The 17,095-nt window shown below is 36.0% G+C and overlaps 1 protein-coding gene across 17 annotated transcripts in view; it reads left to right on the top strand.

The window, feature by feature from the left end:
• Apc (APC regulator of WNT signaling pathway) overlaps window positions 1-17,095 on the top strand; it is a 94,224-nt gene that overhangs the window by 47,631 nt on the left and 29,498 nt on the right. For 11 of the 17 annotated variants that reach the window (XM_048331528.1, XM_048331525.1, XM_048331537.1 and 8 more), the window contains 4 exons: window positions 2,176-2,284; window positions 5,668-5,781; window positions 11,241-11,324; window positions 16,488-16,592. In XM_048331528.1, coding sequence (XP_048187485.1) covers window positions 2,176-2,284; window positions 5,668-5,781; window positions 11,241-11,324; window positions 16,488-16,592 — 412 coding nt within the window. The remainder of the gene's footprint in view (window positions 1-2,175; window positions 2,285-5,667; window positions 5,782-11,240; window positions 11,325-16,487; window positions 16,593-17,095) is intronic. The other 6 variants (XM_048331531.1, XM_048331533.1, XM_048331541.1 and 3 more) reach the window with 1 other exon arrangement.

Genomic DNA, 17,095 nt, shown 5'->3' on the forward strand with positions numbered 1-17,095 from the left:
AAAGGCTGATTTCTGAGGATAGCAATTTGAAGCCAGCCCAGACAGGAAAGTTCATGAAACTCTTTTTTTTTTTTTTTGGCCAGTCCTGGGCCTTGAACTCAGGGCCTGAGCACTGTCCCTGGCTTCTTCCCGCTCAAGGCTAGCACTCTGCCACTTGAGCCACAGCGCCGCTTCTGGCCGTTTTCTGTATATGTGGTGCTGGGGAATCGAACCTAGGGCCTCGTGTATCCGAGGCAGGCACTCTTGCCACTAGGCTATATCCCCAGCCCCTCATGAAACTCTTTATCTCCAACTAACCAACAAAAATCTGAACGTGGATCTGTGGCTCAAATGATAGAGTAATGCTAGCCTTGAGCAAAAAAGCTGAGGAACAGCACCCAGATCCTGAGTTCAAACCCCAGGACTGGGGGAAAAAGGCAGGGGAAGGGAGATCTAGACCTAAATGTATATGTATATTTGTATATAACATGAATGTAAAATGGGAGTATTTGGTTGAGGGAGGGAACCAGTGGGAGAAGAAAGAGGAAAAGAGAGGGTGATAAAGACAAATGAGTATGGTTAATGTGCCTTCAGAGTGCATTATATATATTCAGGGAAATAGTATAATAATAAACCCTTTTGTTGCTGGATGCTGGGTGGCTCATGCATGTAATCCTAGCTACTTTGGAGGCTGAGATCTGAAGATAGGAAGCCAGTCCAGGCAAGAAAGTTCATGAGACTCTTATCTCCAGTTAACAAACAAAAATCCAGAAGTGAAGCTCTGACTCAAGAGGTAGAGCACAAACCTTGAGCAGGAAAACTTGAGGATAGTACCTATGCCCTGAGTTGAAGTCCCAGGACTGGGTGGCTAAATAAGTAAATAAACAAATACATTTCCACAAGAATATATGCTAACCTAAAGGAAAATGCTGTTTGAGATAGAGAGTAATATCATAATCCTGGTAAGTGTTCTACTCCTTTCATTCTGAAGTTAACATTCTCTTATTGTAGATAACAAAATATAGATCATTATCAAGAAATTTTTTTCAGAAGTGGAGTTATGGCTCAAAGTGGTAGAGCTCTAGCCTCAAGGCTCGCAAAAGAGCGTGGGCAGTGTCCAGGCCCTGAGTTCAAGCTCCACGTCTGACAGAAAAAGGAAAAAAAAAGAATTTTTTTCAAATGTTTCATTGTTTCCTAAAAAATAACTAATGCAGAAGTGATATCTAATTATCTTTCCTTATTAGAATTCCTAAAAGGGCTATTAGATATACAAAATGGTAAAGTATATGTTACATATTACTTCTGTGACCTTGGTCAGTTCATTTTTGTGTCAAGTTCTTCTGTGAAATGCAGATTTGGTTCAACCTCACGGATTTAAGAAAACCTAGTATTAATATTAGATACAGAAAATACTCAACATATACTGAGATAGACTGCTGTTGAGAATGCCATTAATTTCTCAGAATTTACATAATTTGATCTTCAAATTCACAACTAAGAGGTTTATCTCAGAGAAGTTTCTCTGATAATTTTCTCTTACTTCAATGTTGATATGTTTATTATTTTGGGTGCTAAGAGCTTAGCCATATTATGTAATTTCTAATACTCTCACTTTGTCTTCTGGCATCATTCTTTTCTTACCTTATTAGTATATTTTTTTTGTGGGTGGGTCAGTGTTGGGGCTTGAATTCAGGGCCTTGGTGCTGTCCCTGAGCTTTATTACTCAAGGCTAGAGCTCTACCACTTTGAGGCACAGCTCCACTTCTGGTTTTTCATGGTTAATTGGAGTGAAGAGTCTCATAGCCTTTCCTGCCCATGCTGGCTTTTAACTGAGATCCTCAGATCTTGGCTTCCTGAGTAGCTAGGATTATAGACATGAACCACCAGCACCTGGTTCTTATTAATATACTTTTTTATTCTTATACTAGTTTTAGATTTTGTTACATATAATAAAATAGCTGTACTTTTTGCTTCTTATTATATTCTTAGACTGTAAGCAAGAGGAAAGTGTTTGGTTGAAATGTAAGTATAATGATTATAATATATAAGTCCTAACTTCAAAAATCCAAATGATTTTTTTGGTTCATTCATTACTAATATTTTTTGTTTAAATAGAAAACTTCAGTAGCGGTTTAGGATTGCTCTTATGCGGTCTATATTAGCATTGTATAAATTTACCTTTCTTTAAAAAAATAGATCATTACTCCTTGCTGATCTTGACAAAGAAGAAAAGGAAAAAGACTGGTATTATGCTCAACTTCAGAATCTCACTAAAAGAATAGATAGTCTTCCTTTAACTGAAAACGTAAGTAACTTGGCAGTACTACTTATTTTAGAATTTAATAACTTCACTTTTAAACTTTCCTAAGTTAAAACGTTAGGTGCTGTGCAACTGTATACAAATGTGTTAATTGCAGTATAGTAGATTCAAGAGAGATCTCAAATAGTGTAACTCCTTAGCCAAAATCAAAGTTCAGCAAAATAAAACACCCGGAAGTGGGCACTTGAAAGGGACAGAATGTGGTAAAGGGAAAGATGTGGACCACTGAAGAGGAGCAGAAGGAGAAAATGCAGACAAGAATCCAGTGTGTGTCGTACAAAAAGTTTAGAAGAGTGAGGGAGGTGTAGGTAGGGAAGGGATAGGTGAGAATGTTGGAAGGGGTGTGGCATTGACTGTTGATCAAGAAATATTGTAGTTATAAACAGCTTTGTTAAATGGCAACTCCCTTGTGCAACTACTTAAAGATAATATTTATTTATTTATTTATTTATTGCCAGTCCTGGGGCTTGAACTCGGGGCCTGGGCACCTCTACTTCTTTTGCTCAAGGCTAGCATGCTACCACTTGAGCCACAGTGCTATTTCCAGCTTTTTCTCTTTATGTGGTACTGAGGAATAGAAACCAGGGCTTCATGCATGCAAGGCAAGCACTCTACCACTAAGCCACCTTCTCAGCCCCTAAAGGTAATTTTTAAAATGTATGTTTAAAAAAAACCCTTAAGTTGCTGGGTACCAGTAGTTTGTGCCTGTAATTTTAGCAGGAGGCTGAGATCCAAGAATCCCTGTTGGAAGCCAGCCCAGGCAGGAAGGTCTTTGAGACTCTTAATCTCCAGTTAACCACCAAAAGGAGGTGTGGCTCAAGTGGTAGAGTGCTTTCCTTAAGAACAAAAAAGCTCAGGAATAGTGCCTAAACCCTGAGTTCAAGCCTCAGGACACACACACATACACACACACACACACATACACACACACACACACACACACGTATTCAAAATTCAAGATAACTGAATTAGTAATTTGTAAATTGTAAAATCTTGCTAAAATCTTGCTAACCTGAATATGTAAGGTAATGATTTTTTATTTATACAGGTAAAACTTCATTATTCTCTAACATACTTACTCCCATAGTTGAGGAAATATGTTTTTTTATTAATTGAATTTCCACTGGGCAACCTTTTTTTTTTCATTTTGTTTTCTTTTTAATTCTTACATTGAATTTCCAAACACACTGTACAAATGTTTATTATTATTTGTCCTTTTTTTGTACAGTATTACAGATATCATGCAAGATAGTTTTTGTAATAAAAAATCTGAAGTTAATTGGAATCCTGTCCTTAGATATAAATGATAATAGGTATAGTCACATTCTTATTATTTGTTGTTGTTGTTCTTTTTGCCAGTCCTGGGGCTTGGACTTAGGGCCTGAGCACTGTCCCTGACTTCTTTTTCCTTAAGGCTAGCACTCTACCCCTTGAGCCATAGCGCCACTTCCAGTCTTTTCTGTTTATGTGGTGCTGAGGAATCAAACCCAGGGCTCTGTGCATGCTAGGCAAGCGCTCTACCACTAAGCCACATTCCCAGTTGTCTTACTATTTTTTTTTTTGTGAGATCCACCCTCCGTCTCGCAAATATATCTATGTAAAAAAAAGGCCTTCGTGTTTCCCCTTCACAACCTCTCTGTGTTAGCTATTTTATTCGTGGAGTGGCATAAATTAAGGGAGTTTCTGAAATACTTTTATCATCTCAGGCCTATGTATTTCAATTGTTACTCATCATATATATATATATATTTTTTTTCTTCTGTATCAGTACTTGGGCTTGAACTCAGGGCTCTTGCCTAGCTTTTTCTACCCAAGGTTGGAACTCTACCTCTTGAGCCATACTTTCACTTCTAGCTTTTTGCTGGTTAACTGGAGATAAAAGTCTTGAGGACTTGTCTTCCTATCCTAGTTTAAACTGTAATCCTCAGATCCCAGCTTCCTGAGTCGCTAGGATTACAGGTGTGAGCCACCCAGTACCTGGCAGATTTTTCATGTAATTTTGAAGAGAGAACTAATTAAAATATAACTACTCTTTCAGTTTTCTTTTGTTTTTTGTTTTTGTTTAGTTTTCTAGTAATAGCACTTTTGATATAAGGAGAAATAAAACTTTTCAAAACATGTAACTATATTTCCTGGGTGGAGGTTAGAACTGGAGGTTTAAATGCTCGTTTTCCTAGAATAATCACTGTTCCTCAACAATGTCCTTAAAGTCTTCCTGGGAGTTAAGAAGACCTAATTTGGATATGACATTCTGTATGGAATGGCATGTGTCTTACACATGAAAGAGGTGAAAACTGCTCTGACTTAAAATGATGACAGTTTGGAGTTCTTAGACTAGAATTCTATCCTGATTCAGAGATGTTTCATGCAGGTTCTCTATGGTCACATAGAGCATGAAAAATCTATAGCAGTTGCTTCTCAGCTTTTTGGCTAAGATCAAGTGAAAAAAATCAGTAGCATTTCCTCATTCCTTTTATAGTTATTCCTTTAGTAACTCTTATTACTATGATTTTATCTAGTTATATTTACCTTTTCCTCTTCATCCTTTGTAATCTTGGCAAACAGTGTCTGAAATTTTAATTAAAGCATTTTAACACTGTAATAAAGTACTTTTCATTTCTCTTTGATTTTGCTTAACCTTGAGGTTTTTACCAGAGGTTGTATTAATTGCATGTTTTCCGCTTTACAAATGGCAAAGTTCTCTTGTTTAGTGTATGTATGTATGTGTGTATGTACACATATATGCATATATACACATGTATGTGGTAATCCTTATCTTACAATATAAACTTACAGGTAATGTACTTACTTTTTGATTTTTCCATTTGTTTATATTAACATGCTAGTTTTAATAATTTAAAATAGTACCTCCCTAGAAAAATAATACCTCTTTAGAAAAATCATAAAGGAATTGAAGCTAGCTTACCCTAACTGAACTAGGTACATATTGTAAGAGTCAAATTTAAACCTTTTCTTGGGGGAGGAGGAGGTTTGGGAGGGAATAATATTGGGAGAAATCAAGGGAAGAGGCGACACTGTTCAAAAAGAAATGTACTCATTACCTGACGTATATAACTCTAACCCCTCTGTACATCACCTTTGCAATAAAAATAAATTTTAAAAACTTAAGCCATTTCTAACTTTGGGGCAACTGGTATTTTGACTCCATATCATATTAGGGACTCAGAGTGAGCCTAGCACCTGTAATCAAGTTTTTAAGATTCCTTAGAATAAAAATAATTTTCTCATGTGTAAGATTTAGTTGTTTATTCATTTTCTCTGTTTGTATTTATATAGTTTTGGGCTTTACTAAAATAAACACAAGCACAAGGAAATACTAAAATTTTTATATTATTTGTGGTTTTAAGTTTTCCTTACAAACAGATATGACCAGAAGGCAATTGGAATATGAAGCAAGACAAATCAGAGTTGCTATGGAAGAACAACTAGGTACTTGCCAAGACATGGAAAAACGAGCACAGGTAACTTATTTCTAAACTATAAAAATGACAACTATTAATTAAATTTTGTTATTAAAGGTATTTATGGGACTGGAGATAGAGCTCAGTGGTAGAATCTTTGAGTTCAGTCTTCACTATTTCAAGATAATTTCTCGTGAATACTGGCAATATAACCAATATTCACATAACATTATCTCTCTACCGTACTTCATTTCCCTTGGTGCCATTCTGTTCTGCCTTGTAGTCATAAGGGGAAGATGTTGATCATGGTACCTGATAATATGCTTCAACTCTCCTTTGATTTTTACGTCTTACAATCTTTATGTATAATGATATTGAGACTACATCATGTTTTCCGAGTCTTGCACCAAAACTAAAAAGGAAGAAAGGTAATATAACAAAACAAAAGAGATGAATTAAGTTTAGTGGAGAACATTTGCTTATTTCTGCACTGGACTATTGTCAAGAGGAAATGTTAACTTTGCTATCAAGAATTTTCATATATTATTGAGTTTAACCCTTCTGTGTGCATATATAAGGACACTAATTTTCTTAAGTCCCATAGAGCTTTGATGTCTAACTCGTCTGTTACAAAATAAGTTTAAGGAGTTTTCTTGCTTTGGTTTTTTGTTTGCTTGTTCAACTTTTGGCACACATTGGAAGGACAACATTTAAACGTTTAAGTAAAATAAATAGACAAATACTTGATGTATAAATATGTATTGTTTTTGTAAAATTTATTTCATAGTTAAAAAATATAATGTAAGGCCTATTCTCTAAAGTATGGGCTTTGTCTTTTATGTGGTAGCTTCCTAAATATAAGGTATAGTCTGTATTCAAATATGATTGTAGAGGAAGGTAATACTCAACACCCATACTGGGATATATTTCATAGTCTATACCTGTTAGTTCCTCAACTGTTTGGGGTGTAATTAGAGTATATGTGCCCATGTACTTGCATTCATGTATGCATGTATTACCATATTACAATATATGTACATAATATTGTTTTCTTGGCCATTCAGATAGATTGATGACTTAAACTTAGAAAGTGAAACTTTAAACCTTTTGGTTGAAAACATGTGAATGTTTCTGATTGAGTAGGAAAGAATTGCTTAAAACCTAAAACAGTAATTATAAATGAAAGACTAATAATTTTTGCTATAGTAAAAATTGAGAATTTATCTTCATCTTTCTTGTACCTTATAGAAAGTGAAAAGCCATAAACTATTTATTGTCATATGGCCTTGAAATCAATAAGATGAGATGTTAGGCATGAAGATTTTTGTGTAACACAAAATAAATAGGTGTGTTACCAAAATGTTAATCAATAACCCAAAAGAAAGATTAAGTTTTTTGGGGGGCATTTTGTTCACATATGCATTGGTAGAGCCATTTTTATTTAGTTATATAGTGCAGTGTTTTGCAACATGAAGTTTTACTTTATATTTTGAAAAACATCAAGCATTCTTTTTTTTAAATAACAATATGAATCTTAGGATTAATGACATATCATAAGATGAACAGACAAATGATGGAAATCTTGGTAATACGTGTGATAGAATTAGAATCTCTTCTATACATGTAGTGTGTTGCAGATTAATTGTAAACAAAACCAGATAGCAAAAAAGTCATATGTAAGTAAAGCATGGTAAGATGCACTCATACTCTTAGCATTCAGGAGGCTGAAACCAAAGGTTTGAGTTCAAAGACAGCCTCAAAATATTATATATCACGACCCTGCCGTTCATAAATAAATAAATCTAATATGAATAATCTCAACATAAAGTAAGTTCAGTTGGTTATTAATAAATGTGAAAAATGTTTAAACAGTAGTAGTCAAGGGAAATATAACATAAGATACTATCTTTTTGGCCTATCAGGCTGGCAGAATCAATGCCATTGGAAAACACTCCATGTTGATGAGAATATCATACTAAGAAGCAGTATCTTTATTGATGGAAGACAGTTTGTGCTGTCTACCAAAATTAAAATGCTTATTTCTCTGACTCTGTAATTCTATAGTATTTCTAGGAAGCTGTCCTTCAAAAATACTTGCCTTAGGGTACAATAATAGAGACATTACATATTTTATGATACTCATTATAACCCTGTATAAAATCTTAAAGGGAGACAGCTTAAATGCTCATTATTTGGATATGTATACAGTAAATCATTATGTCAATATTCATCTGTTCAAATTAGTAAGATAGTGGAAATGTGGTAGCCAGATCATTCCTTCACCTCCTAACTCCTGCTTGAGTGGGAAGAAGCAGGAAAAACGCAGGAAGGCCTGAAACGATGAGAAAATATTGTGGATCTCATTTGCAAAGAAAAGGAATGGATAAGAATGTCAAACAAAATTAAAATACAGGTTTTTAAACACAAGTGTTTATGAAAAATCATAAATTTTAGGTTAATTCAAGAAAATAGGGAATAATGGGAGTGTATTATTTCAGATAAATTATCTTCATGTAAAAAATAAGCCTAAAATTGAGCCTGTGGCTCAAATGGTAAAGCACCTGCCTAGGAAGTGCAAGGCCCTAAATTCAGACCCTAGTACCACCAAAAAACAAAAGGAAGAAAATAGAAAACAACAGGTGAGGCCTCAAGGAAGAATGGAAAGAAAAGAAAGTAGTGGATATTGAGATTTATTTTCTAAAATTTTAAAGTACTTATCCCACCAAAGATTAAAAGGGGAAAGGTTCAAGGCAAGATGACAGATTGAAAGTATCATTTTTACTTCGTGAATGAGAATAATCTGGTGACATAGAAGTGACCAGATTCTGTGAAGGGAATAAATAAAAGAAAGGAGAAAGAACAACGAGTTCTCTAGGACTTAGGAGATTAAGAGAAAGAATCCCAGGAGAAGAAAATGGGCAAAGAGTTTGGAATTGGTGTCTAGCTTTCCTCGCTTAGGATGGAGAAATCAAAGACACCGCCAGTATCTTCCTAGAGTAATTATATACATTAGATCCAATATTCATCTAAAAAGACTGGAGCATTAATGGTGACTGTCTTCATTAGAACTTACCACAACCACAAAACCATACTTTACCACCTGCAATAGCCTTTGGGAACAAATTTCCACCCTCTGAATGAAGAGTCCCATACAGTGTCTCAAGCATTGACATCGACTAATTTTCAACTGAGGCCCACTCTTCTCCCAGATCTAGCTATCACCCTATTTTAAGGAAGCTGTAACCACCAGCAGAAAATATACAAGAGACCTGCATAAACTCTGATAATAAAAGGTCACAAAATTCATAAACAAGGCAACAACAAATCTCCCTCAGTAATGTCACAATAGAGGATTTCAATGAAAGTAAAAATGAAGAAAGTTTAAAGCAGTGATCTCAATGAAACATTGATAAGAATGACTAATGAAATAAAGGAATTCTTAAAAGCTGGAAAAATTCAAAGAGGATTCAAACAAATAATAAGTGAAGTCTACCAAGAGAATACAGACAGCTGAATGAACAACAACAAAAGCAATACAATATGAGACAAGAATTCAATAAATAGAAATCTTGAGGGGAACCCCCAAAAGTCTATAAATGAAGAGCTCAAGACCTCAATTTTAAAACTCAATCTAAAGCTTAGGTAAAGAAGTTGAAAACAGGGTATTAAAGGAATTGGATCAAACAGCCAAAAGACTTTTTTAAAAATTTAATAAAAGACTAGAAGACTTACCCATCAAAAAGGTCAAGGCTACATAAATCATGGGTATAAGCAAGGAAACACCAGAACTAAAAGCATCGAGAACCTATTCAATGAAATTATGCCAGAAAACTTCCCCAAACTCAAGAAAAGGAGCTCCAAATGGGCAAAATCAGAAATCACTAAGTGAGCTGGGAATATGGCCTAGTGGCAAGAGCGCTTGCCTCGTATACATGAAGCCCTGGTTTCGATTACCCAGCACCACATATATAGAAAACGGCCAGAAGTGGCGCTGTGGCTCAAGTGGCAGAGTGCTAGCCTTGAGCAAAAGGAAGCCAGGGACAGTGCTCAGGCCATGAGTCCAAGGCCCAGGACTGGCAAAACAAAAACCCAGAAATCACTAAGTTTACAGAATTTATAAAAATTCTGTAAAAAATTGAACCAGGCACTGATGGCTCAGGCCTATAATCCTAGCTACTCAGGAGGCTGAGATCTAAGGACTGTGCGTTCAAAGCCAGCCGGGGCAGAAAAATTGGAAACTCTAATTAACCACCAGAAAACTGCAAGATGAGCGGGAGCTCAAAATGGTAGAGTACTGGCTATACGTAAAAGAGCTCAGGGATAGTGGCCAGGCCCTGAGTGCAAGCCCCACAACTGACCCTCTTTACATACTGAGCCAGATTCCCTGGCTTACTCTTACTAATGCCTGTCCTGAGGCTTGAACTTAGGGTCTGGGTACTGCCCCCGAGCTTTTTCTTCTTTCTTCGTTCAAGGCTGGTGCTCTACCATTTCTGACTTTTTGCTGGTCAGTTGTAGGTAAAGAGTCAGTCTCATGGACTTTCCTGCTCAGTCTGGCTTTGAACCAAGATCCTCAGATCTCAGCTTCCTGAGTACCTAAGATTTTTTAGGCATGATCTATTGGCAGCTGGCAAGCTCAGAAGTGTTTTTTTGTTGTTGTTCAGTCGCAGACTTGAACTCAGAGCATGGACACTATCTCTGAGCTTTTGTTTTTTGCTTTTTTTTTTTTCCTCAAGGCTAGCTAGCACTCTACTACTTTGAACCACAGTACCACTTGCAGTTTTCTGGTGGTTAATTTGAGATAAAAGAGTCTTTCCTGCCCAGGCTGGCTTTGAACTGTGATCCTCAGATCTAAGCCTCCTGAGTTGCTAGGATTACAGGTGTGAGCCACCAGTGCCTGGCTAGTTTCTAATACTATTTTGCCTCATTGCCACTTCATTATTATGATGTTAAGTGTAGGATTATTGTAGAAGATGGTACCACCATTTTAGTACTTCTTTTTCAAACCTGTGTAATGATTGTTGTAACCTTAATTTTAGAAACCAACTTCAGTTTACATTATTTAAAATAATTAGGTTTTTTTCCCACCTTTACTAGTATTCATAAAAAATGAAAACAAAATCTTGCCTTAATAAAGGAAGCATTTTTCCTACATTATTTCACCTCCATATGGTTGAATCTGTAGTTACTTATTTGTGGTACCAGATGATCTCCTTACAGTAGGAACGCAAAAGCTACACAACCTTTGTGATCTCTTTGTTTTGAAGATAAAAGTAATACTTAGTTGAAGTAGGTATTTGGAAAATGTGAAAAATATTACTAACTTTTATCAGGAGTTACTTTGGGGGGGGTTGCTACTACTTCTTAAACGTTATTTTTTATTAAAACAAATCTATGTATACATCTAATTGCTTATGTAAGAAGGAGTTTAGCATACTCTGAGCTATTAAGCAATGGCCATAGAGATTATTTATACTTATGTGCTTAATAAGAACATCTCTAATGTGGTGTCTTTATTGTAGCGAAGAATAGCCAGAATTCAACAAATAGAAAAGGACATACTTCGTATACGACAGCTTTTACAGTCCCAAGCAACCGAAGCAGAGGTTGGTAAATTGCCCTTTTTTGTTTGTGTGTAAATATAGATAGTTGTTCTAAGGCAAAAAGTATAATTAATTGAAATATGGATATTCTTCTGGATCTGTTGTTATTTGTTTTTTGTGCCAGTTATGAGGCTTACACTCAAGGTCTGCGCTCTGTCCCTGATCTTTTTTGCTCAAAGCTAATATTCTACCACTTGAACCACAGCTCCACTTCCAGCTTCTTTTTGGTTCTTTTTTGATTCTTAGTTGGAAATGAGAGTCGCATGGAGTGTCCTGCCCAGGCTGGCTTCAAACCATCATCATCATATCTCAGCCTCCTGAGTAGCTAGGATTATAGGCATGAGCCACCAGTGCCCCAGTTGAATTGAGATACTTTTTAAGTTTGTTTTTTTTTATGAAATTAAACTATCAAAAACCTTGACCATTGGGCTGGGGATATGGCCTAGTGGCAAGATTACCTGCCTCATATACATGAGGCCCTGGGTTCGATTCCCCAGCACCACATATACAGAAAATGGCCAGAAGTGGCGCTGTGGCTCAAGTGGCAGAGTGCTAGCCTTGAGCAAAAAGAAGCCAGGGACAGTGCTCAGACCCTGAGTCCAAGCACCAGGACTGGCCAAAAACAAAACAAAACAAAAAAAAACCTTGACCATCATGATTTGTTCATAGTATCTATGCCAGTGTGTGTCTGTGTGTGAGTGTGTGTGTGTATGTATAAACAGCTTAATTTAGCTATCATTGCTCTGTAAGTCAGCCTTTTCCTTGTATGTAATCCATAGTAAGGATTGGTTCTACATTTTCACTTGTGTTTACACTTCAGATACCATTAAAATGACAGTTTAAAACATAAAGACCAAGAGGTGTAACATAAAAATTTAAGGATCTGTAAAGCAGGTGAAAAATTATAGCTTCTATTTTAGCATATTGTAGGAAATTTACTTTTTAAGTCAGCAATAGAAAAATCATGAAAAAAGCCACAGTATTGTATTGTGTTCCAAAAGATTCAGAACTGGCTTCCACTAGTTAGCTCTGAATATATGCATTTTTTAAAAGTCTGAAAGCAGAAAAGATGATTGAAAAGCTGCTAAGAAGTAAATGACCCTTCCTAACCTTCCAGTGACCACACAGCTAGTAGATGCTCCTCCTTTCTAATCCTAACAAAAATGACATTTTGTCTGTAAAGGATGATGGTCTTTGGATAGAGGTAAGTTTATATCCAAGCTTGTGGATATCCTAACAAAAAGTTGATTTTACTTGCTGAATTCTCCCATCTCCCAGGATCATGGTTTGAAACCAGCCTGGGCAGGAAAGGAAAGCTCTTGAGATATTATCTTCAGTAAACTACTCAGAAAAAGCCAGAAGCGGAGCTGTGGCTCAAGTGGTAGAACGCTAGCCTTGAACACAAAGAGACTCAGGGACAGTGCCTGAGCCCTTTTTGTATCTCTTTTTGTAGCACTGTTACAAGTTGATTTTGGGTTGGGACTTGTATGTTTTTGTGTTGTTCTTTAAATTTGGGAAACACTTGAACATGTTTAGCAGTTTCTCAAAATATTAATTACCAACGAACCCAGTAGTTCCATTCCTAGGTATCTAAGAGAAATGTTTCTAGAAGCCTTATTCATTGTAGCTCAAAATACAAACCATGCAAATGTGTATAAACAAAATATGGTATATCTTTATAATAAGACACTGTTCTGCAATAAAAATACTTGTTCAGCAGATACTGATACATATCATAACATGGATGAACCTTAAAAATCTGCTAAATAAAATAATCCAGACACACAAATTCATTTATATGAAATGCCTGGAAAAGGAAATTTATAAAGACAGAAAGTAGATTAGTGGTTGCCTGAGTCTGTGAGTAGGACTACTGTGAGTATTAACTGAAAACCGGCAAGAGAGATCTTATTGGATTGATGAAAATATTATAATACCCGATTATAGTGATGCTTGGTACATTTGCTGAAAAATACCACTTAACTGAATAGCTTTTCTGGCATGCAAATTCCTCAGCAGAATTATTTAAACAATTTTTCCCAGTCCTATCATCTAGTGTAGACAACCTTGGAAAAGTTTCATCAAGTGTGGGAATAAGGAACATCATTATGATTATTTGTATTAGGAGCCAGCAGCGTTTTATGTCTCCATTGTTAGTTGTAATTTAAGATCTAAGATGAAAGTGGGCCTGTAGCCTAGCTAGGATCATTGGAAAAGTTAAGGAAAATAAGAAAGGAGGAAAGAAAATTTTAAGTGGCAATTGGGCTCTAGAGTCAGACTGCCAAAGTTATCATTGTAGCTTTCCCATTTACTAGGTATACAACTAAAAGTATGTAACTAAAACATCTTCAGTTCTCTGTGCCTCTCATTTCTTTATCTATACAATAGGAGTTGTGATAGTAGTAGGGTTGGTAGGAGCATTAAGTAAATCAAATGAGTAGTGTATTCTTAACCTATGTAACTGAAACTCCTTTGTACATCACCTTTATTTATTTCTTTTTCTGAATAATTATTTATTGTCAAAGTGATTGTACATCACCTTTATAATTACAGAAAGCCAAATGATTAGTGCCTAATACATACTAGATATCCTAAAAACTTTGTCATAGTCATTGTCATTACCATGTCACTTTTTTAAAATTTTGCCTTCTTCTTGGGGACCTTGGGCTTATTCTTCTGTCTGAACATTAATTATAGTTACTGATTTGGGCTTTTTTTTTTTTTTCTTGGTGTCTTCTCTCCCTCTGCCAATATCACTAATGCTTAGGGCTTTAGTTACCATCTATATGCTATTGATACTTATTTTCTAGCCCTAAGCTCTAGATTCCTAAATCTACGTACAACCACTTAGATATGTGAAACCCACTTTAAGTTCAATATATCTAAAACATAATGATCTCCTAAGTACTCTTTACTTCCTACCTTCCCCCCCCCCCAGGAAAAAACAAAACAAAACATATTCTCCTTCATTTGTTGAATTGTGAGCTAAGAAACATAGGAGTAATACTTTACACCAGATCTCTTCCTCCACTTCCCACAATCAATCTAGCACCAAACTATCAGATTTACCTATGTGGCTGTACTTTTATGTGTATCACTCGTTCCCTTTTGCACAGGGAAGCATTTATATTGATAGCCTCCTAACTACTGTTTCCTGCTTAGTCAAACCATTTAAAATTTGACTTAAAAGTCAGTTTGAGCCAGGCACTGGTGGCTCATGCTGTAATCCTACTTACTCAGGAGGCTGAAATCTGAGGGTAGTGATTCAAAGCCAGGCAGAACAGGACTATTCAGAAAAAGGTGGAAGTGGCACTGTGGGTCAAGTGATAGGTCTTGAGCAAAAGAGCTCAGGGACAGCCCCCAGGCTTGACTTCAGGCCCCAGAACAAGGTCAGTTTGTATGCTTATTAACATAGTGACGTTAATTAATTAGTGGGAGAAATAATGACATGGCCTCAGCACAGCTTAGAAAAGACAAGAATGCCTTTTGATTACATACAAATTCAACTGAAGAAGATTTTTTTTCTAATCTTTTTTTCCCCCTGATACCCCCTTAGTTTTGGTACTCCAGTCATACTATGATTCTATGGTGCATCATAAGCCACATGTTTCTCTTTCCAGGCCCTTTGCGTATTATATTTTGTTTACCTAGGATATTTATTCTCCATTTCTTTACTTTTTCCTAATTATTGCTTGCTCTTCCCTAGCACCAAGCCTGTGTCACACTCCTGTGTTGCATACCCTCATATTACCCTAGGCCTTCCTCTCATAGAAGCACTTGCTTAACTTTACTTTTTCATTATTTCTGTGTCCAAATAGACTGTAAGCTTTGAGCAATCATAGCATTGTATTTCCTAGTACTTACAGCAAGGAAATGTTAGTAAGTACATTTTTCTGGAAATATGTCTCATTATGTTATCACATCTTTATGATCTTAGTGGTCTTTCATTTATTTCATGTGTACATTGATATCGTATATTTTTGATCTTGTTGATTTTGTTGAGTTTTAGGGTGTGATTTTTAAGATAGTATTTTTTTCTTCTCTGCATTATTGTGTACTGCCTCACTTTTGCTTACATGTAACTGTTTCTATTGGATGAAAATATAGCTTGTAAATTAGTGTAAGTCATAGTTTGAAATGGTCTAGGCAAGCTTCAGGTTTAAGAAAACTCCAGTGGATGGGCTGGGGATATGGCCTAGTGGCAAGAGTGCTTGCCTTGTATACATGAGGCCCTAGGTTCGATTCCCCAGCACCACATATACAGAAAACGGCCAGAAGTGGCACTGTGGCTCAAGTGGCAGAGTGCTAGCCTTGAGCAAAAAGAAGCCAGGGACAGTGCTCAGGCCCTGAGTTCAAGCCCCAGGACTGGCCAAAAAAAAAAAAGAAAAGAAAAGAAAAGAAAAGAAAACTCCAATGGAAACCATTTTGTAAGGTAATTACTAACTACGGTGTCAGATTACTAAAGCATAATTTTTATTTTAAAATACCATTTTTCAAGAGAAAGCACACCAGTGTTTCTGTAAAGATAGTGGAAAATTATTTTCTTTGGCTCTGCAGTATTGTTTTTACAGCAACTTCTTTTTATAATCTATTTTCAAAATGATTGCTTTTACTGGGTATAATCTGGCATATTTAATATAACAGATGGTAGTTGCATTAGAGTTTGGGTTTTATTCATTATCAAAATCTAAACGCTTGTCCTTTGGTTTCACATGGCTTTTCTTGGCTGGAAATGTATTCTGTGTTTAAATATGCCTACTCCAAGGTGTTTGTAAGCTTAGGTGATAGTTCAGCTGTTACATTTGCAGCTCCATTAACTACTAGAATCATGTGACCTTGCAGGAAAGACAGTTATTTGTTCTAGTTGGGTTGTCTTCCTGATAGTGATGTGAGCACAGCTGGTGGTGGATGGTGTTTCTGTGGGTCTTAGAAAATCCTTTGTCTTGTGCAGCCCCAATCCTCCAGGGACGCAATTCACACTTTGTTCTTGCTGAGATAGTCAGCTGCTGGCCATGCTTGAGGTTGTGAAGTATAACGCAGTTTCATGCCTTTGTCAGCCTGTATCATTGATAATTCAAAGCTTTATAAACAAAAAAGAAAAGAAGCTGTGGGCGCGGAGAACATATTCCATTTTTGTATGTAATGATGCTAACTCCATATTAACAGAGGTCATCTCAGAGCAAGCATGAAGCTGGCTCACATGAAGCTGAGCGGCAGAATGAAGGTCAAGGAGTGGCAGAAATCAACATGGCAACTTCGGGTAGTGGTCAGGTAAATATATTACCATGTTTTTAAACTAATATCCAAAAAGGATGATAGAGTGTAATGATTCATAAAATGATTAGTAAATCTTAGGATGGATATCATTTTTCATTATTACATTAATAATGATGCTTCCTAAATTTCTAAGTATATCTTTATAGCCCTTGATCATGTTTCTGTTTTACTTAAATGCTTCTTGATGTGCATAGGTTTTGGGGTTTTTTTTGTTTTTTGAAAAATAGTTTGGTTACATGTGTGCTTGACCTAGATGCTCCATTGAATAGGTTTGGTCTTTCTGTAAGGCAGTCTGTAAAGACATTTTCATGTTTTATTAGTGTTTTTTTTTTATCACAAGGCCCTTTCTTTATAGCTCTAATTTTGTGCTATAACTAAGATCACACAAATGTAGGAAGCCAAATTTTACTGGAGAAAAGAATTCTAATGTTCATAAATAGTAGAGAGATTAATCAGGTTTAACTATTCACATTTTTAGTATCAGTAGGAATTGTCAC

This window comes from Perognathus longimembris, chromosome 22 (genome assembly GCF_023159225.1).
Source record: "Perognathus longimembris pacificus isolate PPM17 chromosome 22, ASM2315922v1, whole genome shotgun sequence".
In the NCBI taxonomy this organism is placed as follows: Eukaryota; Metazoa; Chordata; class Mammalia; order Rodentia; family Heteromyidae; genus Perognathus; species Perognathus longimembris.